Raw genomic sequence first — 25,410 nt, 5'->3', positions numbered from 1 at the left:
CAATGAGACCAGGTGAGGGCGCAATAAAGAGGATTTATGACAACATACAGTACCTATGAGTCTCCTGAGTTCGTCGACTCTTTATGTAGTCTTCTACTTCGACCAAATTTTATTTCATTCTCATTTCTGCACATATTAAACACAGAGGCACAAAGGTGAACCACATTTAGAAATATTTATTTTCATTTCGTTTCATTGTAATAAACCATAAACAATACAAATGCAGGGAACAAATTCAAATAAAGTGCAAAATCCTTTGGCGTCAAACTACAAAAGATCCACATTAGCACAATCTGACAGCTCAATCTGGTGTGTTCATCCTACATATTATAAAACAAATAGGGAGGCAGTAGTCGAGTGGGTAGAGCTTCCGCTTAAGAACCTGAGGGTTGCTGGTTCGAGTCCCTGCCGAGGTGCCCCTGAGCAAGGCACCGAACCCTCAATTGCTCCCCCCTCTGCGAAGGGTGGTAATATAATGTAATGTAAGTCGCTTTGGATAAAAGCGTCTGCCAAATGATCATAATGTAATGTAAAAATTCACTGACATATACTTCTAAATGCTTTAAAACAAAAACTCATCTCATCCATATGCAAGACAAAGATGCAAAGTGCAATGTTTTGCAAGTTCATAACAGCCATTACATACTGATCAACCTTCTTTCAGTGTTTATCAAAATTTAATCAAAATCTATATTAAGTCATAACTTCCTACAATTCTCTATAATACAGAAATGTACACACAATGTCCAGCCACAAGAAACATTGTCTTATGTTACATCATACGCATTTGGAACACTGACTGTAGCCCTAAAGCACATTTTCATAAGAAGTGTCCTTTGTATGTCCCACATCTTCCTCTATTCAATCGATTGCATCAGTTGCTGGTACATTTTGTTCTTGATGTATATTCTATACATTCAAAGAGTGCTCTGTCATCTGTCTCTCATCAGCAGTGGCTCATTGGTGGTGGACACCGACAGCCCTGACGTCATGGATGAAGTCTCCACAGGATTCAGTCAACGCTGGAGTCCCAGTCTTGCTGCTATGTGTTTCCTCGTAACGGTCTATCGTGTATGGTGACCACAGTGGAGTCGCTGTGGGTGCTGAACTGCTCTAGGTGGTTTCCTTCCACACTGTTCAGTTCCACTCTGGGGAGGTGGAAGCTGTTCTCTAAGTTGCTGAGGCTGCCTGACACCGTGGGCAATCCCATGGTGTTCATCTGCATGTTGCTGTGCATGATGGATGATGACATTTTGGGGTGTGGTTTAGAGCCCCCGCTGGGTCCCAGGACTCGAGATACATGCGTCCACCTGGCAACAGGGAGAGATGTCTTTAACATGATGCTACAACAGCTCACACTGCAATCCCATTCTATATATTATTCATTGGTTAATGTGTATATAAATTCACTGAAGTCCTAGATTATTGAAAGTTTTGACTGAGCTTCCCACTGGAACAACTATGATCAATATTTAAACACATTTCCCCAGACATATTACAGAAGTTGGTTGATTTAAGGAGTAAAACCCTCATGTACTCACTCACATACTCATGGAGGGGGACATTTTGGATTTAAATGGTTAACTAAATGCTCTACCTGCTGATTATTCACAAAAGAAAAAGATAAGGGTTTAATAAATCATAAATTAAAACATGGTGCAAAGAAATTTCAATTAAATATGATTATATTTAGATTTTATATCCTACACTGATTCTCCAACATCCTCTCAGGCTCGATGTTCAGAAATAACATGCAGATCTTTATTTACACGCCATCATTTAAGAAAGAACATCTTGCCAATGTTGCGGACGGCTGCTTTTTGTCAGACTAAATCATTTTACAGACAACTCCTCAGAAATGGATTGGAAGCAGCATTAAGTGCCTAATCCTCTATGAAACGCTTAAATATAGTCCGATTTGTTCGCTTCGAGCCACAAGCGCGGCGCCATTCAGCGAGCAGGAAATGCCTTGCCAGAGAGGAATGTGGCCTCACCTGTTGTACGACTTCATGATGATGAGCAGAATGGTAAGAATGATGATGATCCCTATGACGATGATAGCGATCATAGCCCCAGAACCTGAGAAAAAAGGGGGGAGAAAGGTTATGTTTAGTTGTCCTAGTTTCTGCAGTTTACATTAAGAATATGGCCTCTGCTCCACATGCAGCAACCTATTCAGGACCGTACGTGCTTTTGTTACTTAGCAACAGCATCAGTCACAAATAAATAGAACATGGCAAATATGTCCTATTAGCTGCATCAGTGCCACTCCCTTATAAATCAAATCTATTAGACAGCATGACACAATATGCTGCTCGGTGTAAAACAACCCTTATCATAGTTTCCATGATGTCGTTTTACTTTATAGATACACTGAGATCTGATGGTCAAACACACCCAAAGGAATGTGTCATCAATATCCACCCACCCACCCACACACACACACACGTTTCTTACTCTGGATGAGGATTTGTTCCTGGGACTTGGTGGTGGTGGTTGTGTTTGCAGATACTGTGGTGGCGTTGGTCGCAGGTGAGACAGTTGAAGCTTGCATCTTCAGCAATAACCTGCACAAAACAAAAATCATCACTTTTAGTTCCGTAAAACAATCTAAAACCAGTCACAGTAACAATTCCACAGGATTTAATTAAAGAGGGGGGAAATAATGAGGAAATACGGATTTAAAGATATTAATACCCATGCACGACAACGTTTATAAATAGGGAAGAAGCTGAATGAGTGGCAGGAATGGACGGATGTTATAGGGACGGCAGGAATAAGCATCTTTGAACCTTTTGCTCAGAATATGTCCTGATGTAAGCAGAAGCCAGAAAGGGAAACGTGAACAAAGTCGTAAAATGACACATAAAATTGCTCTAATGGGCTGAGCTCGCTGGCGTTAATAAAGGCTGCATTCCATTTAGGACGACCAGATTCCCCCTGTGAGCCGCCCCCGCTTGTTACCAAACTATCTCACTAAAGCCATCATCTCATAAAGTAGCACTTAAAGTACAGCGCACAGAGCAACCCGCCATTTAGTCTGACTCACTGATTGTTTGTGTGCCATGACGAAAGAGTGAACAAATGACAAATTGAAAACCTTTTATTGGCTGACGATTTGCATACTGTTGTGTTTCTGGTATTATTATCAAGAAACTCTCTCACTGCACTGGAAACATTGCATAGACGTCAAAGAGATTGTATAGATTTTTGTCCTTTTGGGCATTTAATAAAGATTATGACACAATTTTCTGTAACACTCCATTACGATTAGTTTAAAATTGATATGGTGTTAGTAAATTAATTTAAAATGTTTGTACTGTATGGATTTGTTTATCTATTTGGTAAATAGTGGTGTGATCTGATTTTTGAACACTTATCTGACAGGTGTATCTGTAAACCTGCATCTGGAACTTCAAAAGAATAAGGTGCAGGTTTTATTCATCGCAACTCATCTTAATTTTGATCTTCATCTCAATAACTGAGATGCAGAGATCCTCTCTCATTATTTGGAGCTTTGCCGATACTGTTGAAGAAACGGCTCACACACTCCGCTGCAGGTCAGGGTTGTCCATGTACTGTAAGTCAAACTTCCTCACAGCTGGGTCATGACCTTTTCACCTCACACACAGGCTGGATACCAAACGCAAAGTTGGTAAGAGTTTCCACTGAGACAGGAATGGCATCAGCGAGGGAATTCCTGATCCTCTTTTCACGCAGGGCGACTTCAAAAACAAAGAGGAGGTAACATGGCCACTGAGTCATCCTCAGCATGACTCACATGTTTCAGCAGAGATCAGGGGGAAAATAAGTAATTTGTTTCAGCTGACCATCATTCAACAAAACGGTGTCATCTGACAGGTCACACGGGGAAACAGAGGAATATTGATATTGAATATTGTACCGCCATTTATTGTTTTTTCCGGTGAGTGATAGGTTGTCAGAGAAATGAAAGGCGAGAAAAGAGTTGGGGGATGAAAACGGTAATCTGGGATATTAAAACACTTTCAATCAGAACAGACACTTTGATGACAAGACACTTGGATGGAAACCCTGACTGACCTGATCACATCTCCACACAATAGTATCCACAAAGACAGATATACATAAGATTTGCCCTAACCGAAAGTCAAACTATTATCATTACTTTTCTCACTGAGATGTAATTTAAAACTGAATTTATTCTAATAACAGGATGACAACTTGAACCTAAAGCAGATACTCCACACTCACACAAGCTGATCTGTCCTATCCTGCCTTCTATTTAACAGCAAATATTGCCCAACCAAATCTCCTAGTGTTGACATATTATTAATCCATAGAGATTAGCGGAGACATATATCATGTTTGCTATTTGCAGATGTGACAGCTTTAGATAAGACGCTAAATGATCGCATGACATGTACTGTTGCTTTTGTAACACAAGGAGGTAACGTAACCAGCAGTGTTATGTGATATACATTTCTTTTGTCCTATAGTATTCACCTTGTACCTGAATTTAAAGATACAGGTCTATTGTTTAAATGTAGAAATGAGCTTAAGCAGTAGACGGCTGCATGGATAAATAAATTAAACAGGACAAAGTTCTCATGACGATAATATGGATTTATCATTGAAATCCACTGGAAAACAATCTCAGAACCTAGACTACTGTCAGGAAAGTTCTACACACATTAATATGAACTAATTGACACAGTCACGGTTTAAGCACCTTGTAATAACAGAACATAAACAAATGAGAGACGAATGACTGACTGGATTTAATGCTTTGCAAATGATCTCTGAGGTAGGGAAAACTCCTGAAATCGTTTTGACCTAAACCTTTTGACCTAAAACTGATCCTGTAGCTTTGTGGAAAACACTCTTTAGGGATCATATTTAGAGGGATAGTCACACTGGCACAAACAGGAACAGAAGCTGATCACATCTACTAAAACTCATGTGATGAATCAAAACAATCCTGTTGTTGTCTTTCTGCCTCAACCACTGCACATTAATCATAAGTCTAACTAAAAAAGCTAAAGGTCTATTAATAATATGAATACCAAACCAACGTCTAAAATCTTGACCTTGGATACACATTTGTTTGTTCCAATATATATTGTGAAGGCAGAGGAATTTGTAACAAATCCGATCAGTTTGCTCTGATGTCATTATGTAGATCGTCAGAGGCCAGACTTGTCTTTGCTGTACTCATGTTTTGTGTATTGTTCCATGGATTGGAGCTATTCACTTCCACTGCAGATTCAATATCCTTTCTTCCTCCCTGAGCAAACACATTATTTATTGGTGTGTGTGCGTTCACATCGTGGACTCTCCAAGCAGAACAGGAACAATTTAGTTTCCTCTTTTTATATGAGAATATGGCAGGTAAGCCTGTTGGCTGGCTGAACTTTTTCCGCCTCTAAGGTGTTTGTCCACACACACAGATACAGATATTCAGTTTCACACACAGACACACTTACTCAAAGACAGACACACACACAGATGAGTATAACCTTGTCTCCTGCGCACAGGTTCATAAACACATTCAAAGGATGACCTTCATCAAATGACAGCCTGAGTCAATATTTAAGCAGTCAATCTGAGCCGGTCCACAGGTTAATAAGACACAGGTGGAGCTATTAGTTCTGCTCTCGTTAGAGGAGCAGCCATGCAGGCTGACGGCTGAGAGGTCATCTGTAACAACAATTTACTGTGCTAAACGTTTCCAGATGTCACATTAAAAGGGAATTAATCTGTGACTTTTATGGACCTCATTTATCGACCAAGAAATTGTAAAAATAGTGGCAGGACTTTGGTACGGCTACTTTAGTCTGTAACTTACATAAATAAACAGGCAGTGATGAATAAAGTAGCAAAGAAAAGAAGCAATCCCACAAAAATATGTGAGACTGCATCTGATTAGCCTACAAATCAGGCTTTTGGAGAGAGATTTGCACCCATAATTGAAGTGAGACAGGAAACATTTATTACATAAGACTTTTGAAGAGATGAATAGGCCTTCATTGTCCTAACTGGTCCTTTGTTGTTTTGTTTGAAACTGGCAACACACAGATAAGATATGCCCATTATGATATCAAAGATGTAAGGTGTCCTCTGATATAGTTTTCAGTTTGCCCTATCAGGTCACTTTATAATTATTAAGATATGAATGTAATGGACACATTACATTATCTATGCACTGTGCAGCCGAGAGAAAGATAAGCATGAGAGCGTTATGATTAAGAAGTGGAATGTGTGCTTTTACTGCCTTGACATAAAGAGCCATACATGAGCCAGAAAAATGTCATCATGTCAATCATTGTTTTCTCCTATTTAGGTCAGTATATGTTTGGCGTGGTGGAGGTTCCTAACTGTGTGTTCTGAGTACCCTTGCACAAGTATCTAGGAAAAAAGCACTTAACTTCATAATGCACAAGCTGGCCCTTAGCTCAGTGACCCGAGCTGAACTCTTAATATTCAGCCCAGCTATCCATGCAGCCCAGGTGCAGATAGCGTGTAAACACTGAGCTTTCCAGAAATCACTATAGCTCAATTTAGTGAGTGAAACACGTAAACACACACAGGAAAAACAAGTACTTCTATTCTTAGAATTGCTTTGACAGCACCTCCCAAGTATTTCAATGGACTTCAATAAATGAAATGACATGAGACTTATGTAATGGCCACATGATCAAAGCCACAAGCCAACAATGAGATAATGTGTCATATTACTAATTAATGCTTACAAGCTGTGCATGAGTCCAGTTCTGTGACAAACTGCAGGTCAGAAAACAAACGCAATATCTGTGAGCTCGTATTTTCCTGCCACCACAGCAACCAATGATGATAAATTCTATCGCACAATGACTGATCAATAAGAGACACAGAGGCAGAGGGAATTGGAAAATGAAACTTGGTCTTCCAGACTCATAACGCTGACAGATGTATAAAACCAGGGGCTCTCTGGAATGTGAACTATTCATTTTCACCTGAGACTCACCTGCAGTCTCGCCATGGTGTCTGGGAGAGCCCCGGCATGTACACATGCGTGCGCACACACACACATATACACAAAAGCATACAGACAAGGCCCGCATATCCAGCTCACTAGAAAATAAAAAAGTAAACTGAGAAAAGTGTTGATTACTGTTCCAACTTACCGAACAGTCTCTTCTTTAGTTCGACTCAAGCCTTCTTCAGGTGGGAGCCCGAGCAGCACCTCGCCCCCTCCCTCAGCTGACAGAGGGGGGCATAGTCCACTGGCTGAGGGCTGACAGTCTAATGCGGTGGAGGTAAATGCCAGTGATTAAAGGACGGTGCTCCTCCAAGTGAGGATGAAGTCCAAAGTGCTGGTAAAAGTCGCAGCCCCACCGGTAAACACAGATTCGACCAGCGGAGATGCTTGAGCGTGGCGTCTGTGAGAATCAGATGTCAATGTAAGAGGGACAGAAGGAGGAGGAGGAGAAGGTGAGGAGGAGGCTCTTACACTCCTGAGTTGACTTCCTCTTGGCTGAGAGTAGCAATCTGAGGCAGCTGGTTTTTCAGGTCTTTCTGCCAGGCCTTAGGCGTGCCACGGCCACTGATCAAAAAGCCAGGCTAGTGACTCTCAAATCCATCTAGCTCGCATCCCCACGATGCCTGTCGTTAAGCACAGAGAGTATGGCTCTGTGCAACACCTCACAGGTTAAAATCCAGGACTTTAGGGCTGAGTGCTCCTCTTCTGTCTGTCTGTGTGTGTGTGTGTGTGTGCGTGCATTTGTCTTGCTTGCTTGTCCGTCTGAGTCATGGTTCATGAAAGAAGTCACAACCTCTCATTAACAAGGACCAGCCGCGCCTCATATATGCACATTCAGTGTGTGGGCGCTAGCATGTGCATGTAGGCATGGAATTTGCAGATATGCGTTCAGCAATGTTATCACAAGTCCATTAATCTTCCCATGAACTCAGTGTGTAGTTGAAAATTAACTACATGGATTGTTTTATCCGTCCAAAGGGTAGTGGGTGTGTTCTCGACAAAGGTATAATTCCTTTTCTTTTCTTTTCTTTTCTTTTCTTTTCTTTTCTTTTCTTTTCTTTTCTTTTCTTTTCTTTTCTTTTCTCTTTTCTTTCCTTTCTTTAAGTTATCCATTTCTATCACCTGGGGGGGAGTTTTCCATTCCACCACCGTTCAAACACTCGTCACTATTAGTGTGAAAACATTCTACAGAGTGAGAAAAGTGTATTTGCCTGACAATAACGTGTACATCTGTCTGTCTCTCCGCCTGTCTGTCTGTCTGTCTGCTGTCCTCTAAACTCACTTGATCATAATGTTCTCTTCTCAAACAGCTCCAGCCAGCTGTCAGGACGGGGCCTCGTGTTACCTTCAGGGGTTAGGTGGTGAGGACGACTACAAAGGGAGTCAGTGTTGCGCCTTTGTGAGAAAGTGTAACTAAACTTCACTTGAGCAGACACACATTATTCTGCTTCACCCAATAGGCTGAAAGAGCTGTTTACCACTTGCATACTTGCACAGTCCTGCTATTCCTCTGTCTCTGTCTAAAGTCTAAAGCCCTTGATCAGATGGCGCAGACATATGAGAAGAATGCATATTTGCACATTATGTCTTTCTGGTGTTGTCAGACCACTGCAAAAGGTGTAAATACCCCCAAAATATGTTTGATTCTACTAAACAGGACTGTAAGATTTGAACTCATCTTCAGGTTTAAGATTGGTTGGTGAAGATGAACCATAAAGAGGATGAACACAGTTGCAGAATCAAATCTACTGTGGCTGTGTTCAAGTGTCACAATCCCACAAATCAAGATGGAAAAGATTTTCTTGCATTTTGTCACGCAAAACAACAGATGGGGACTGAAATCTGAGTCTGGTATTGCCAACAGCCAATAGCAGTGAATGATACACACAGGAGCAGGAAAGAAGAAGAGAAAACAAGAGTTGTTATGTCTTTGTTCCATTCTCGGCATGGTTTTGGTGTCTTGTCTCCCTTGCGGTGTCCTTCAATAACTAGTAATGAATATGAGCAATATATTATTGAATCCGTGCCAGCTTAGTTACACCAGTCATGCTTCCTTTAGTCAGGTTACACAAACTCCACAAACCGCTGTGAAAATCCAGTGGGGGACCACAACATATAATTGTTAATGTAACCCATAGCTTATTAATCAACTTGGTGATGACAGAGAGGGGAAGCATATTGCCTAAAATAGGTTAGTTATTTCTGGCGTGGTTTTGAGATTAGTTAGCCTTGTAACCCTGCTACCCAAAGCTAGCTTATTTCCTCAAGCTAGCCTGGCAAGCAAACAAACAAAGAAAATGCACGTTTCCAGCCACATTATTCTCTGAAGTCACATTCTCAAGTTGATAGGAGTAAAAACTTACGGTGGCCGAGAACCGCCACCGCTGCAAATAAAAGAAGCGCTGCAAAAATAAAAAGCTGGTGCAAAAATAAAAAAGGCGATGCAAATAAAAGAAAGTCTGCAAAAAAGAAACGCTACTGCAAATAAAAGAAAGTCTGCAAAAATAAAAAAGTCGGTGCAAAAATAAAAACGGTGATGCAAATAAAAAAGCCACAACGGAAGTGGGTTACCGGGGACTGTTTTTGCCGATGCACCTGTGTGAGTAGAAGACGACGCCGACGCACCTGTGTGAGGAGAAGAAGACGGCGACGACGACGACGAGAAGAAACTACGAGTAGGAAAACGAACTAGAAAGTAAGTGAACATGATAGTGTTTAATGTCGCTACGTGTACTTTTTAATGTGTTATTTGGTTAGGCCAGGTAACCCCAGGTTTGAAGGTGAACTGGAGAATGCCGGTGTATTGTTAGCTTCGGCTAACACGGGGAGACCACTAACCAGATGTCAGTTTGACATCATAGCTGGAGTTTGAGTTATTGGATGACATCGTTTTGTTAGCGTGATGCCATCACACTCATTTATTTAAGTAGCTTCAGATTCAAACAGCTTCAGCAGCATTGGAGACACACTTTCTGGACCAACATCTGACTGTGACTCTGTGAGTGAGCTCGTTTTGTGGTGACTATCTACAGTGAAGACAGCTTATTACTGTCGTTGTTGTTGTTTGTATCATTAATAATCATGCTAACAATAATCTAAGGCGTGGGTAACAGAAGTTATGTGGATGAATGTGAAGTTTAAGCTGTGTGGGGTGGCCAGGGACCTTTGAGAAAGAACCATGACCATAATGTCAGATTGAATCCTAAACTTGACTGTTTTTGCTTTGTCATTTACCAGGTCATGTTTTGTCCATTCTGTGGGGTGAACCTTCCATCCGTCCTGGTATATTGTGGCTCATGCTGTAGAAATGTCAGGTTCCTAAGGAGTCTTCAAGATGAAGGTACATTTCTTTCTGACAGTTAATGAGGTTCTTAAACATGATGGATTGCTATGCTTTTTCAGAGAATATACTGTCTTTTAGTCATGAATATACCACTTCATATGGTGAAATCCATAACAGAGGCATGTGGAATACAATGAATTTGAAGACATGAAAAATTAAGAAAGTTTCTTAGTCTAGTAGGCTACTGATCCCTGTAAAAAAATCCTATGCAACAATTTTGAGTGTTTTGCACTATGCTACTTTTATATAAAGACATTTTCAATTAATTAACTTTAACGAGTGCATTGAATAGCTTGATTCCTCAATAACTAATCACTAACTACCATGTCACCCACACATGATAATCTTAACAATCTCATTTATTCACCTCTGTAAAAATTGAAAATGTTCATTATGCAGTTCATCATTTAGCCTCTAATATAGTGTCCTCCGTCCTACCCCTCAGGTCCTGAAGCTAGTACTCCAGTGGATGAACTTATCCAAAAATATTTCACAGAGGGCCATAGTTATGAAATAATAGTGGACTTACTGAAAACCAAACACAACACATCAGTCAGTTTTCGCAATCTACAAAAAAGACTAAAACATGCAAGCCTGACCAGAAGGATCAACTACACTCCAATTGCTACTGTGCAGGCAGCTATTTCCGAGGAGCTAAAGGGATCAGGCCAGCTTTTAGGGTATAGAGCGATGTTGCAGATTCTGAAACGGAAACACTCTCTTGTCGTCAGACAAGACGATGCACCTAATGGCAGAGCTGGATCCATGTGGAACAGAGAATCGCTGCAGACGTAGATTTGTTCGAAGGGCATATCATTCAATGGGACCAAACGAAACCTGGCACGTTGATGGGTATAATAAATTAAAACCTTTTGGAATTGGCATAAGTGGCTGCATTGATGGCTTCTCCAGAAAAATTATGTGGCTGAATTGTGGAAAGACGAACAACGACCCTTCAGTAATTGCTCAAAACTACATCAACTGTGTAGTTGAGCATGGAGTTTTTCCAAAGCGGCTCCGCACAGATTGCGGCACTGAAAATGGAATAATGGCCGCCATTCAATGTACCATGAGATCAGAGCATGCAGACGAGTTTGCAGGAGCTTAAAGCCACATGTATGGCACTTCAACATCCAACCAGCGGATTGAAAGCTGGTTCCGGAAACAAAGGTTTCTGTCACTTTTAATTCATTTATGTTTTACTTGACCCTGGATTATTGTATTTGCTGTATGCATTTATATTATTTCTCAGTTTAATGTATATTGCTGTGCTTTTTAAAGGAAAGGGTATATTGTAGTGAAATCTCCAAAAGGCATGAGTCAGTAGTAAGTGGACTTGTACATTAATCTAAACCTCTTGAAGAACGATGACCTGGATGAATTTGTGTTTTCTATCTAGGAGCCAATTTTGGATGGATCTGTTCAGTGACTTGAGGGAGAGGCATCTCTTCAATGGCAGCCCTGCAAACACAAAGTTCACCTCCTGGAGTCACCTTATTTATTATTAATTACGTAAAAACTGAAATAATGTGGTGCTCTAAAATGTGGGTACTTAACTGCACTTGAAAATATTTTGTAACATTTTGATTATAAAATTTAAGATTCACAATAAAGTTTTCCCTCATGTGCAATGCTTTCTCTAATATTTGATACTTAGTTTAACCTAAGATCATTGCTTGTCTTTGGGTCTCTGCATCCTTGTCCTGTAAGAAACTCTGGAGATAATTGTAATGACCATGAAAGTGAAACTTAATTGATGTGTTGCTCAGTGTGAACACTTTCCTGTACTTGCTCCTAGCAATTGTGGTTTCCCAGCATCTGCCCAAACCCTGAACCACATCACCAGCATCATGCCAGTGCCAGCAACTCCTGCTGGGGATGAGCATGAAACTCTTTTTGGAGAACTGCAACGACAGAGTGGTGTAAGAGCTCCTTTGCAGTGGGAATCAGCTGTAGAGAACTACATCACCCTGAAAAACATGGCTGGTCTGTAAAAATTTTAGGGACATATTTGTGTTGTGACAACACCAAAACAAACTTCTTTTTATGTGTCGTATTTGCTGCTGCTGTATATTGCTGCTGTCATTTTCTTCTCTCCCCTGTCATTTGGCAGAGGCTTTTGTCCAAAGCAACGTACAAATGTCTGTAATAAAGTTGTCTATGCCTGAAAAAATCTAAAAAAAAAAAAAAAAGAACAGTCTGTAGTTTTTTTATTTATTTTTTATTTAAAGAAACAAGCTGAAGCTGCAAGCACATTCCTGATATCAAATACAATAAAAATGTGCGGTCTTGACAACAGTCTAAAAATGAAATGTTTAATATAATGTACACAAACATGGATCTCTAGGTCAGAGCGTGACACATTCTTTTAAGTAGTTTAAGCCTTGATTGTGTGACAATATTTTCAGACAAGGCTAAGTGTGAACGATAGACTATGTTTCGGAGCTACAATTACCAGAGCTGCTGAATCAGTGCTTGACTCTCCATCTGCAGGTTCCCATATCTGGAAGTAAAAAACAATATATCAGTGAGCACTTCAAATTTGATTGACAGAACTAGAGCTGAACAAATTTGAACATAAATATTGAAGTTTGTAAAATATGTGTAGGCCAGGACACTGCAACATTTACTGTAATTTAAAATGCTATTTTGGCACGTTTCATCAGAAACATGGCTTCTATGTAAAATCTAGAAACATTTTCATTTTCAGACAGAACTTACAATATAATCAATGTAAGACACAACAAATGTGGCACTCACCAATGTATCAGCTGCACTGAATTCTGCAGAGCTTGGACTCATGATGATCACCTCTGAATCCGACAAAGTCGTTTCGGAGGCTGCTGGTGTCCACAAAAAGGACAATTCATTATGATCTGCAAAAAACAAACAAAAAAAACAAGTATCATTAGGTTGCTTTGGATTTAAATTGCATGAACATTTTAGCCGTCAGTTCAATACCTCAATCTGACATTATGGTCATGGTATTTTCACAAAAGTCCCTGGCCACCTCACACAGCTTAAACTTCACATTCATCCAAATAACTATTGTTACCCACGCCTTAGATTATTGTTAGCATGACTATTAATGATACAAGCAACAACAACAACGATAGTAATAAGCTGTAGCCGTCAGTTGCTTCCACTCTCGTTAGTGGTCTCCCCGTGTTAGCCGAAGCTAACAATACACCGGCATTCTCCAGTTCAACTTCAAACCTGGGGTTACCTGGCCTAACCAAATAACACATTAAAAAGTACACGTAGCGACATTAAACACTATCATGTTCACTTACTTTCTAGTTCGTTTTCCTATTCGTAGTTTCTTCTCGTCGTCGTCGCCGTCTTCTTCTCCTCACACAGGTGCGTCGGCGTCGTCTTCTACTCACACAGGTGCATCGGCAAAAACAGTCCCCGGTAACCCTCTTCCGTTGTGGCTTTTTTATTTGCATCACCGTTTTTATTTTTGCACCGACTTTTTTATTTTTGCAGACTTTCTTTTATTTGCAGTAGCGTTTCTTTTTTGCAGACTTTCTTTTATTTGCATCGCCTTTTTTATTTTTGCACCAGCTTTTTATTTTTGCACACCAGCTTTTTTATTTTTGCAGCGCTTCTTTTATTTGCAGCGGTGGCGGTTCTCGGCCACCGTAAAAACTGATAACTTTTGGTCTTTTTCCACCAATAAAACTTTTTGATTTGCTCCAAATGCAAAACTCAGCAGGCCTTTCTGTATGCGAGCCATGGTCGGCTAACTTCCTGACGCTGGCAGCTTCCCTGTACTTATCACTTTATTGCATTAGACATGAATGTAAAGTTGAAGTAAATCCATTTTATCTGCTGAGTACACTCAGGTTAAGGTTATTTCCCGGAGTCAATTTTACAAACCACTACTAATGCATCCACTTAAGATTCCTGAGCAACTGATACAGTTACGCAGAGAGAGAGAGAGAGAGAGAGAGAGAGAGAGAGAGAGAGAGAGAGAGAGAGAGAGAGAGAGAGCCTAACAGGAATCTCCGCCGGGCCCATTAGGACCCACCAGGGCCACGTCAACCTGAGCTGCTCCCCTTCAGGTGTGCACACATCGCCCAGGTTTACCTCCATGTTTGGTGACTGGAACAGTAAGGATCATTGTGAGGAGGAATTCCACTCCCACTCAGCAGGAAGAGAGGGCTTTTTGTGTGTTCCAGAGCAGAACATGCCCCATCTCACAGGTGTCACTCAATCCGCCACAGTCATCCACTGTTAAACCATAACGCCATTAACTGAGCACGTGAGCAGAAGCCTTATAAGACCTTGTGACCCTGTGTGGGACAACTGCTTTATGGAATACATTACAAAATCCATGAACAAGCAAAATGTTCTGTAATCTATTCATTTAACTTGTGCGAAATTGAAATAATAAGGTTTCTTGAAAGTAACCTTGAAACTGCAATATAGTAGTTTTAGCCCTGAGATTTAACACTGGGTGGTTCAATTTCAGTGCTGAAACTTTCGAAATTCATGTTCTTAAAGGAAGATTATTACTTTTTATTGTCAGTAGTGATCCCTCAGAGCAAGGCGTTCATGGGTTTGCGTCCCTGTGTCGCCCTGATGCTGCAGAAATGTGTCCACTTCAAATCCTTGTGAAAGTTGTAGTGATCTCTGTCGAGCGTGGAAACGAAGAAGTGTATATTTAATCTGCCTCATTCCATTTAATTTCTATTCTGTCCTGCCATGTAACTCAATTGCAGGTAACTAATTACACTGCACAGACCCATTATATTATTGTTTTTAAGAAGAAAATAACTAAAAGGACCTGAGAATGGATGTTTGGAATATCAATGTGTCAGTCAAGCTCGATCTAAATAAAGAAATAGGCTGAATAACCAACAAAGAAAATCAAGACCAATTATCCGTAGAAAAGTCAAACAATCCAGTGCTCAGCCTGAGTACACAGTGTCCTGAAATAAAGAGAAGACAATCGTTCTTGTCCACAGAAAGCAAACATTTCAGCTGCTCCTCTCCTCCCCTCCTCCCTCTTCTCCTCCTCCTTTCTCTTCCATTTTTCAGACGACTATCTTCCAAACCAATGATTGCAAAACATGTGGTGTTGAAAAGTGTGTCATCGCCAGAGTTTCTGCTCTTTGTTGCTTGTTTTTCCCGTTCTTGTAACAATGCAAGTGCAGTTTGCGAAAAGGGAAGTCTTTCATCATTACGTGAAAAGGTCATCAGTCTTTTCATCGTGGCTAACAGCAGGAAACTACAGCGGTGAAACAATAGGCTGTCAAGCTGAAGGTCACGTGTGCATTGTCACATTCCCCTCCATTTGTTGTCATGTCGTGTCCAATGTTGCTCATTGAAAACATTACCTTGACGTTTCTGTCATGTAGACAATAAGACAACAAGACAAGAAAGATTGCTGTGAGGTCCTTCGGAGGAAAATAAGGGCTAAAGTGCAAGTGGCTTTGTTCTGCCGTTGCACAGCAAGGTTATATACATGTCATCACAGTGATTAACAACTCTGCAAAGTATTTTGTAGGCCTGTGTGAAACGTAAGGCCGCACTGAGCCTTGGGAAGCCACTCTGAAAACTTTTCAGATGTCCTGAATAATAGAGGTCACAGAGAGAGCAGATGGTGAGGAATTTAGGAGAAGGAGTGGATAAATTGAAAGTAATACATTGTGTAAACAATTTTAAATTGTGCATTAATGAGGTGATATGTGTAATACTTGATGTTTTTGGCCCACAGTGGCTTAAAAGCTCAAAAATCACACAACCCTGACACACCACCAGCTTATCAAAGTGTTACGTTTATCCTGCAGTCAAATAGTTGCTCCTTATGCCTTCAGGGGAATTACAGCAAAACCATCAATTCCTGAGTGTACGCTTACAGGTGATCACATTGCATTCTGCACTCGTCCAAAGCGTTGGCGTTTAACACTACAGGTTCTCACGATGTAATACCTTCACAAGTCATGGGGAGCAGTATTGTCAGCGTTTGTGTAAGCGGTACCGGCAGCACGGTGAGACGTTTCACAGAGAAGGTGATCAAGTGCAGCAGGATGAGTTTAATGGCTTCATACGCTGTCTCCACTGTCACCGACTCTTTCATAACATAAGTAAAATGCTTACAGTGTCTCCTCTTTGTTGACACTGTTGAGTGAAAGTCATTATGATGACTGATTATGTTTTGGCTCCCACACGGCCCCCTGGTGGATATAATATTTAATCCTCCAGATTCACATTCAGTATGCAAGTGAGTGTGTGAGCAGAAGCGCTGGTGAGGCAACTGTGGGCTCAAGCATGCACACATTTTAAATGGAGTATAATCCTGAGCTGACGAGTCGTGTCTCTCACCACCTGATATTCACTCTTCCTTAGAGGCCTCAGTCGCTCTCCATCCACTTCATAGAAAACAGCTGCACACGGTTCTCCACCTGCTACATCCAATCCCTTCACCGGCCGCTTGACAGAATGGTCTTTGTTGTTTCATCTTGATGGAGCTGTGTAAAGTCAGCTTGTTGGCATTTTCCATCCCCGAATCACGCAAACCAATGAGCTTAAAGCAATTAAAATCCCCCATAGAGCTGCAGAGTAAAGTCTCAGTTCTGTGTTTCACACTATGCGTTACACCAATTAGAGTCAATAAGCTCAATACAAATAGCTTAATTATACATATCAGGTGGGCGACGGAGATTGAATCTGTTCCTACAACTTTACTGGCGTCGGTTGTGTGTTTGTCTCACACCTTCGCGAAATAAACCACACTAAACATGGCTTTTAAGAATAACTCTTTATGTATTCCTCTATGTTAAACAAATGACTATTATACTACACAAATAGAAGCGGATACTGTAAGAGACAGAGACCATCTCTGAGAAATAAGTTCAGAACATGGAAATACACATACCGGTATCATAGAACTGTAAATTATTGCTTATTTTTGCTACTTTTGTTTTCTGGATTTCTACAGTACAAGACACAATATTAAATAGATCAACAGAAACAGTACAACAGTGACAAACGGTAGTATTGACCTTTTAGTAGACTTTTTCCCCCAAAAATCAAAGAAACATTCAAACAGAGTCCATGTTGAACACAACACAGGGACAGTTGAGTTTTGATCGAGCATCTTCAGGAACTTGTTACACATTTTTGTACTTTTTTTTGTTGTTTTCTTTTACTTTTTTCGTTTTACATTACAACATAAAGATAAGCTGTAACAAACTGCACACTGGGACTGGCCTCAGCAACAAAAACACTTGGCATATGTACATAAATATACATTTCATTTCAACTGTGACCAAAATGCACCCAGTTTTTAAATACCATGACCTCAGAGAGTAAAAAAATCTTTGTCTTCCTCCTTTGCTGGTCCTTCCTCTTCGTCGTAATTCATCACAGCATCGTCGCCGATCTAAATACTTCAGCTTTACCCGTGTGCCAGTAAAGCTGCACCCACCGTCAGTGTTTCCCTTTTCCTCGGAGTAGATGAATGCGCCCTCGCTGACAAACATGGTAACAAAGACATTAATTTTGTTCTGCAGTGCCATCCTGCCCGCTCTTTCAAATATTAGACATCCTTTTTGTAACTCTACCGGGCGTCTGGTCTGCACCTTTCAAGTTGGTGCACTCCCATCGATCCAGAAAAGGCCTGAAAGTCTCCAAGGTACACACAAGCATAAAGGAAGTGTTTGACTCACTGCAATATGCTGGTGAAAAAGGCGAACCAGGTGTTTAGCTTGAGATAAAAAGAAACACAACACAAGAAAGAAAGAAAGAAAGAAATACAGAAAGAAAGAGAGAAGGAAATGCAATGTGCTTCCTACTTTATCTCCAGCAAGATTCAAACGTGGAGGAAACAAACAAAACACCGACAATAAAGTGCTCACATGCAGACAGATTTGTCATATTTCTTCCAAAGCAAAAGGTGTCTTTTTTTTTTTGCTAGATTTCATGCTGCCTAAGTAAAGTGTAGATTCACCACGGGAAATGTTCGTGAACGTTTGATCGTGTCGTTTCTTTTCACCCAACACACCTGATCTGATACGATGTCGTAGGGGGGAATAAACGCTAAAATGTAAAAAGCTGTTACGGATGCCGGCGTATTTGAGTTGCTGTGAAAAAAGCATATGTATTGATAAAAATAACAATGCAATAAAAAGTACTGCAGTTGTGTAGGGAAAATATATCAAGATTTTCTGCTTCGTTTAACAATATACAACAGTGTCTCCGAGTAAGAAAAATGATCTGATGTCGCGACAGCAATGTGAGGTGAGCGGATGCTTTGGTTGGTATCTCGTGAAGCTACCTAACGTTCCCTTTTCTCAGCCAACTACAAAATCTAAAAGGACTATTCCCACAAATCCGAGCTATTTACAGCGACGGGGAGGGGGCCGGCACACTGAGCCCACACACACACACCTCCCCCACCCCCCTTCTCCTCCACACATTTGCTTGGAGATATCAAGAGATAGTCAGTGCAAAACGAGCAGTTTAGAACCCAACACGTCAGAAAACAGGGACGAGACGTTAAAGGTGTGATTTGAAAGAAAGAGCATCCCCGACCCCCGTGTGACGGAAATGACTGGGATGAGTCGCCTGCGGATGTAAAATGTAGCCATCGAACCCGAAGACTGACCTGTCAAACACAACCCCACCCTTAAATGTCACCTTAAATCCTGGGGGGGGTGTGTGTGTATATATGTACTTGCTTCACACACTTTCCCTGTCATCACAAAGGACAATATAAAACACCTCAGCTTCTCATCTACAGAAGTAAGTAAGCATGCAAAAAGAGTTTGTGGTATCAAATACATATTATAGAATACACATCTAGTAGTTTAGCCAAAAAACAACACCTCTCCGAAGGAAATCAAAAAAAAAAGGAGACAAAAGCGAAGATCGAGCGAAGAAGAGAAAACATAAATCAACAAGTTCAAACGAACACCACGACTTTGTTAGTTTACGTATGGCGCTCCGTGCTGTGTGTGATGTTAAGTAGCTTCCGTTTTCTCGATATATCTCGTTAGTATTTGTGTTTCTGTACGTGTACGTTTTTTTTTTGGAATATACTATATATTGTACATGCAGACAAGAGAGGGAACATCACACACTCGATCCTGATGCAAGCTGAAGCAGCGGAAAGCCGGCAGACGACGGCGAGGGAAACAAAGAGAAGAGAGACAAATAACCTGATAACAAAAGTCATTGTAAGAAAGAAAAAAAAAAAAAAGAAAAAAGAAGAAAAAGAAAGAAGAAATGTCTTTTTTTTAGGTATTTCAGGTCCTCAACCAAAAATGTCAAATGTGCACAGCAGACTTTTGAGACGGAGAGGCGATGGCTAACAAAGCGAACAAACTGAGCGGGACGAGCAGAGCAGTGAGAGCTGAGTGTGTGTGGGTGTGTGTGTGTGTCTGTGTGTGTGTGTGTGTGTGATAAGTGACAGGTGCCTGGCGTTGTTGGGTCAGGTAATTTTTGACACCGCTCGCCGGAAACGAGGGGAGATGGTGGGGTGGAGGCGAGGGCGCCCGCCGTTTCCCCACCTCTGTCCACAGAATGTGATGAGTGTGTGTGTGATTCTCATCCATCCCCTTCCAGCCGCCTCATTCCATCGCCACGCTCCCCCACAAACACCGTCTCTAGCAATGTTTGTTGGTTTGTTTTGCTTGTAGTTGAACTGAAATGAGGGGCGTCGACGCATCTCCGTGAGTGCAGAGACGAGAGAGAGAGGGCAGGTGTGTTGCGGGTAAAAAGGGGCGGTTCGGGGGCCGCGCCAGTTTGAGGGGTGAGGGGGGACGCGGGGGCCTCTCTAGTTGATGACGTTGGGGGCGCCGTCCGGACGTCTGGTCTGGACGATCTTCTGCTTGGGCCGCGCCGCCTCGTCCTCCTCCGTCTCGCTCTCGCACACGTGCACCACCACGCTGGGGGTGGACTCGGTCCCCGCGTGGAGCTCGTACTTCTCGCCTGGGGAGAGAGGGAGGTGTGGAGAAGAGGAGGGGTTAAGGGGTGAGGTTAGGTGAAAAGGTTGAGCGGGGGCTGTCGAGGTATTTATCCTGGAACGCCACCACTCGAAAGGTAACCTCGAATGGCCAAACCAGTCAAATCGATTCACTTTATTGTTGGGAGGACGTAGAATAAATGTAGCGTTTGTCTCTGGGGGTGGAGATCAGATCGGCACTCAGGGGGAGGGGCACGGATTCAAAAGAAACCAAAACAGCTTTTGCTTTGAGCAGCCGCGCCATTTGTCTGATTGTCAAACTCGACGGCCTCAGATTGAAAAACATGCTCGATTATATCACAGTTGCCATGGAGATCAGATCAGATCAGACGGGAGGAAATGGGCCTTGTGGCTTTTCACTGTGGTGCCAAAGCAGAGACGGACAGTGAAAGGAGCCCTGCTGTTACCGCGGGGAGTTGACAGAGGGAGTCAACGCGCCGCGCTGCAGCACGGCTCTAATCTGATTTCACATGCCAGGATGTGAAGCAAAGGACAAAGCCATTTCCTGATGCCCTCCTGTTTCTATGGTAACAGTCCAATGTGGCAAAAGTGGTTCTCTCCGGGCTGGACAGTGTGTGTATGCGTGTTTGTGTGTGTTGACACGTTCCTTGTTGACAGAGATTCCTTCTTACTCTGACTTAACTGAACTGAAATCTTCTTTATTAGCAACAAAACATTACCTACACACACTCACACACACACACACACACACACACCCAAAGCTGAGACGTGGACATGGCACTTCTTGTCTTAGGTGACATTTCATAAAGGTTACTGCAATCTGCAATCTTGTCAGCTGGGCCAGACTGCGGCAGCATGAAAACAGGAGCAGGAAGTTGCCAAGTGAAAGATTCTGCAGGAGGAACAAAATCTTGAAACCTTCCAGTTCTCACCGTGCTGAGCTGTCCTGCCCACACATTCTCTGCACTTGCTGAAAATGTGATGAGAAAGGAATCATAAAAAAAGGATGTTTATATATATCTATCTGTATCTCTATATATATGGATCTGGAGTGTGGGCAGCAGATTAGAGGGGGGCGGAGACAGAAGAGTTTGGAATTTGAATTTGTGATCCTTATTTTTGTAAACTAGGTTAAAGAAATGTGTGTTTTCACTAATATGTGTGATCTGCATACCCACACACACACACACACACACACACACGACATCAGTGATCCTGCAAATTAGACATGTTTCATTTTCACAAAAATAACCGAGAAGCCTGATGGAAAGTCAAGAATAAAGTGATGATGTAATCTTTCTTGTTATTTCAAATTTTTTGCAACAGCCAAGCATTACGTAACCATATAATCTGCCTGAGGAGTGTGAAATTGTTTCCTCTGTAAGCCGCCTGATAGAAACGCATTCCACGCTGTTATACTGCCTTCCCTGTGTGTGTGGAGTATGTGTGTGTGTGTGTGCTGACCAGGTCCGAGCTTGGCTACTGCACACAGCAGGTCGTAGTTGATGACGGGCGTGGCGTCGTCGCTCTGGCTCCAGCCCACGGGGGGCGAGGCCGGCGGCGAGATCAGGAACTGCTTGCTGGGCTGAGGAGGAGCCAGGTACGACTTGTCGATGTCCTCTTCGCCATTCTGGACCTGTCAGAGAGGAGATATCAAGAGGACGGCGGCTGCTGTGACTCAGCAAAGCGGAGATGAAAGGGATACGTGAAGTAGGCGAGGAGAGTCTGGCCTGCACTGAAACAGCCAAAAATATTTCTCTCATTTCTTGCCAAAAACACATTTTCTTCATCTTATCACATGTGGAAAGACCAAAGGTTTAAGAGCAGGAGGAGCATATTGATTTTTAAAGTCTCCGTCCCATGAGCGGCTTATTGGGATTGGAATGATACCATAGCTGCCAGTTGTCATAATCGCTGGCATCTGCGTTTGTGTGTGTGTGTGTGTGTGTTGCATTCCTGTAAGACCTCAAAGTAATGGCAGAAGAATCCGTGACAAAAGGAGGCAAAAGCAAACTTGCGATTAATCCTATTTGGCGCACGTCCTCCTTGTTACTATGGTTATGGGCGGACATGTAAAATATATGCAGTAAATAGTTATTTTATTTATGACTGTTTGTTCTACTTTATTCCTCTCTCCCGTCTCTCTTGCTCGCCAACGCACACAAGCAACTCCATGTACTGCAGTGAGAATAAATGAATCCGACTGGAGGTCACGGAGGGATGAGAGGTTTGATTCAACGTGTGTATAGGTGTGTGTTTACCTTTACAATCAATTTAGGATGTAATATGACATTATTTTTCATTTAAATAAGCAATGACCTCACTTGGTCCATGTGTCATCTGCTCATGTAAGTTATTGTATGTCTCTATAAATGTGAATGCTTCCTTTTAGTACTTTTGCTTCTATTTTGAAGGTGACACATCCAAAATGGAATTCTTAAAGTGTCCCTATGGAAAATCAAGCTGTAAAAATGGAACAAATTGTCAGTAATATCTTCTTCTTTCTGCATCTTGATTTGAAAACTATGTCGATGTCGTTTTGTTCCAGATTCCAGATGTTCTCTGCTTTTGATTTGATTTTTCTATAAACCCTCTCAGACCAGATCAAATGTTTTCGAGCCGACACTCACTTGGGCGAAATAGAGTTTGAGCTTCTTGCCGTTGAACTCGGTCTCGTGCAGCTCGATGCGAGCGCGGGCGGCGGCCTCGGGGGTGCTGAAGTTGATCCGGACTCTCCGGAAGCTTTTGAACATCTGGAAGGACGTCTGCTCATCGTAGCTCCTGAACAAAGCCTCAAAGCGCTCCTGTAGAGAACACAAAGGGACAGAATCTCAGTTCAGTTCTAGTCTCTCATCCCCTGCAGTAACCAGGACTTTTCATATGATACCGAGTTAACCGGGGGAAACTACATGTCCCAGTCACTTCTTCTGTGTTGTTTGTCTGTCTCTCCTCTTGTCCTTCCACACCTCCCTCATCCCCTCTCACTTATTCCCACATTTCCCAGTTGTCTCTCACTTCTCTCTGTGGGCACCAGACTGGCATTCTCAGCTGTGAGCTTAATCAAGCAGCTCAGTAGGAGGGCAGAAGGAAAAGTTAAGGGCCGCCAGGAGAGAGACGGTTGCTGCACAGCGGCAGCCGGCACGGTGAGGACAAAACATACAGCAGCATCACTCTCCCGTCTCCTAGCCACGCATCTCCCCCTGCACAACTGTCTGCTCTCCGAGACGCAAGATGGCTGGCAGACGGGAGGTGTTGTTCTTGTGAGAGGGAACCTTTTTGGACAGAATGAATCTCTCTGACGGCTTTTACTATGCAAATATTCACACTAATCTTTGAAAGCGATGTCATCGATATCAGATTGCAAGCAAACCTGCGGAACCTGTCCCTGCTTATCTTATTGTGCGACAGTGTAGTTTTGTTAGTCCGACTGTACGGTTTGGCGAGTCTCTTCCAGGCAGTGGGAGACAGACGGCTGAATTATTCCCACAGCAATCACGGACACCCCGATCAGCTGACACAGCACCTATCACCAGGACGGAACAGGTTACCTGGAATAAAACAGGTGACACGCTGGCCGTGCGACAGCTCGGTGACGGGTGAAACTCGGCGGGTCTGTTAAAGTCAGCACATTGAAGTAATTGCCGGGCTCGTTCTGCTGGCGCCCTGCTCCCGCATTCTTTAATGATTCCCCTTAAAAACTGCAGCGTATAAATAGTCAGGTCTTGTTTGTGTAGCCGCAGAGATGTTTTGTTTAGCCCAATTTTCATGTTTGGATGTGTTTATACCGCCGTTCAGAGTGAAGGGCGCGTGATGATCTGAGGGCCAGATGTGGTGCAACTTGCAGATTTATCATAAAAATTATCAACTTGACGGATGATGTCCTTCTCTACGTGTAAGTCCAGAGCTGTAAATGATCACCATAGTTACTACGAAGGTATTATGGAGGAATGATGCATAAGAGAACACACATGAATGAAAACGGAGGATAAAAAGGTAATAATTGTAATAATGCTTTAAACTTGTCAACTCTAATCCAGTCTGGTAACCATTAAAGATATTTAAATGATAAATTATGCAGTTTTAGAAAGTACATTTAAGAGAAAATCCTGATTCACACAGATTAAAAACACTACATCCTTGGTTGAATAATAATTAACTGTATTATACATTTTCTCTTGAAGTACGTGGTCTTATTAGTTTGATGGTGTCTGAAAAATCCACTCTGCGTCTCCGTGGAGACGCCTGACACTCGCCGAGATGTTAATGACTCAGCAAGTGTGTGGCGTATCACACTTTTTACCCATCATCCTCTCCCTGGCGCCCTCCTATACGGCCGCCACCCTTTCCTAAACACCACGCCGTAAAAAGCCAGGCCACATTTCAGAGGAGGAATTCACCTCCGGGCTCTGCGATTACCATTTTTAGCCGGCTTTCCAGTGCGATTTTAGAGGAAGGCGAAGAGGAAATGAGGTCAGACGGGAATGCGTGAATATCTTTACTCCTTAATACCTAGTTTACCAATTAGAAAACAAAGAGCCCGAGGAGCAGCTGTTAGCGTGCTCGCTTAAAATCAAATCTCTAAGCCCAATATGCACTGGAGTCAATAATAGAGTCGTTCAAAAAGCTGAATAAAAGTAAATGTTTCTGTATTTACTGCATCTTGTGAACATGTAGTGTTTCAATGCTTCAAAACACAAGAGGTCGCTTCCCTTCTTCCTGTATTTCTCTCTTCTCTATGTTTCTATCTTGATCTTAACCTGTCAACGTTTCATTTATTGGAAATGTTGCTTGTTTTGTAGTGATAATTTAAATAGCATATACACTGTTTACACCAAGAACTAACCTGGGCCAAGAACTAAGAACGCATCTGTCTTAACGCAGTTATACCTAACATCAATTAACTCTTTAGGTATGCGTGTTAAAATGTCATTCAACTCCCAAACCCATCACATAAATTCCAAGTAGAATCTCAAGTCAAGTTTGGAATCTCAGAGGGGTGTCATTACATCTTTGCTCTGTAATTACAGGTTACATTCGTACTTAAATGGCGCCATAGAATGCTGAAAGCCCCGTAATGACACTTTATTATACGTTTATGAAGCTTCTAAACAGTGTTTTCCCACCGTGGCC

The 25,410-nt window shown here is 42.1% G+C and overlaps 2 protein-coding genes and 2 long non-coding RNA genes across 6 annotated transcripts in view; 1 reads left to right on the top strand and 3 right to left on the bottom strand.

The window, feature by feature from the left end:
• Positions 1-158: 158 nt before the first annotated feature.
• On the bottom strand, positions 159-7,439 carry ncmap (non-compact myelin associated protein). The gene is made up of 4 exons (XM_076165513.1): positions 7,146-7,439; positions 2,458-2,567; positions 1,995-2,079; positions 159-1,310 (listed from the first exon to the last, which is right to left on the bottom strand). Exons 2-4 carry the CDS (start codon positions 2,552-2,554, stop codon positions 1,043-1,045), a joined length of 450 nt encoding a protein of 149 aa, XP_076021628.1. The 5' UTR covers positions 2,555-2,567; positions 7,146-7,439; the 3' UTR covers positions 159-1,042.
• Positions 7,440-9,546: 2,107 nt separating this feature from the next.
• On the top strand, positions 9,547-12,506 carry LOC143012410 (uncharacterized). Of its 2 annotated transcripts, XR_012965050.1 has the most exons (4): positions 9,547-9,695; positions 10,238-10,340; positions 11,743-11,887; positions 12,142-12,506. It is a non-coding gene; the product is annotated as an uncharacterized LOC143012410 (long non-coding RNA). The 2 variants fall into 2 exon arrangements; XR_012965049.1 differs by lacking the exon at positions 12,142-12,506 and having other exon boundaries at positions 11,743-12,006.
• A 62-nt stretch (positions 12,507-12,568) lies between these two features.
• On the bottom strand, positions 12,569-13,899 carry LOC143012484 (uncharacterized). Its single transcript, XR_012965055.1, has 3 exons — positions 13,637-13,899; positions 13,104-13,219; positions 12,569-12,846 (listed from the first exon to the last, which is right to left on the bottom strand). It is a non-coding gene; the product is annotated as an uncharacterized LOC143012484 (long non-coding RNA).
• A 4,216-nt stretch (positions 13,900-18,115) lies between these two features.
• Positions 18,116-25,410, bottom strand: part of rcan3 (regulator of calcineurin 3) — a 29,052-nt gene continuing 21,757 nt past the window's right edge. For both annotated transcript variants that reach the window (XM_076165519.1, XM_076165520.1), the window contains 3 exons: positions 22,911-23,084; positions 21,745-21,916; positions 18,116-20,285 (listed from right to left, as the gene is read on the bottom strand). In XM_076165519.1, coding sequence (XP_076021634.1) covers positions 20,131-20,285; positions 21,745-21,916; positions 22,911-23,084 — 501 coding nt within the window. In that variant the 3' untranslated portion in view covers positions 18,116-20,130. The remainder of the gene's footprint in view (positions 20,286-21,744; positions 21,917-22,910; positions 23,085-25,410) is intronic.

Source organism: Genypterus blacodes, unplaced genomic scaffold (genome assembly GCF_046128005.1).
Source record: "Genypterus blacodes isolate CSIRO-AG114 ecotype Tasmania unplaced genomic scaffold, CSIRO-AGI_Gbla_v1 ptg000147l_1, whole genome shotgun sequence".
Classification (NCBI taxonomy): domain Eukaryota; kingdom Metazoa; phylum Chordata; class Actinopteri; order Ophidiiformes; family Ophidiidae; genus Genypterus; species Genypterus blacodes.
This window is presented reverse-complemented; position numbering and strand designations above follow the sequence as displayed.

Coding starts and splice junctions, on each gene's coding strand:
- ncmap (XM_076165513.1), bottom strand. CDS start 2,554: ATGCAAGCTTCAACTGTCTCACCTGCGACCAACGCCACCACAGTATCT. Junction 2,080..2,457: donor GGAACAAATCCTCATCCAGA/GTAAGAAACGTG, acceptor CTTTTTTCTCAG/GTTCTGGGGCTATGATCGCT. Junction 1,311..1,994: donor ATCATGAAGTCGTACAACAG/GTGAGGCCACAT, acceptor CCCTGTTGCCAG/GTGGACGCATGTATCTCGAG.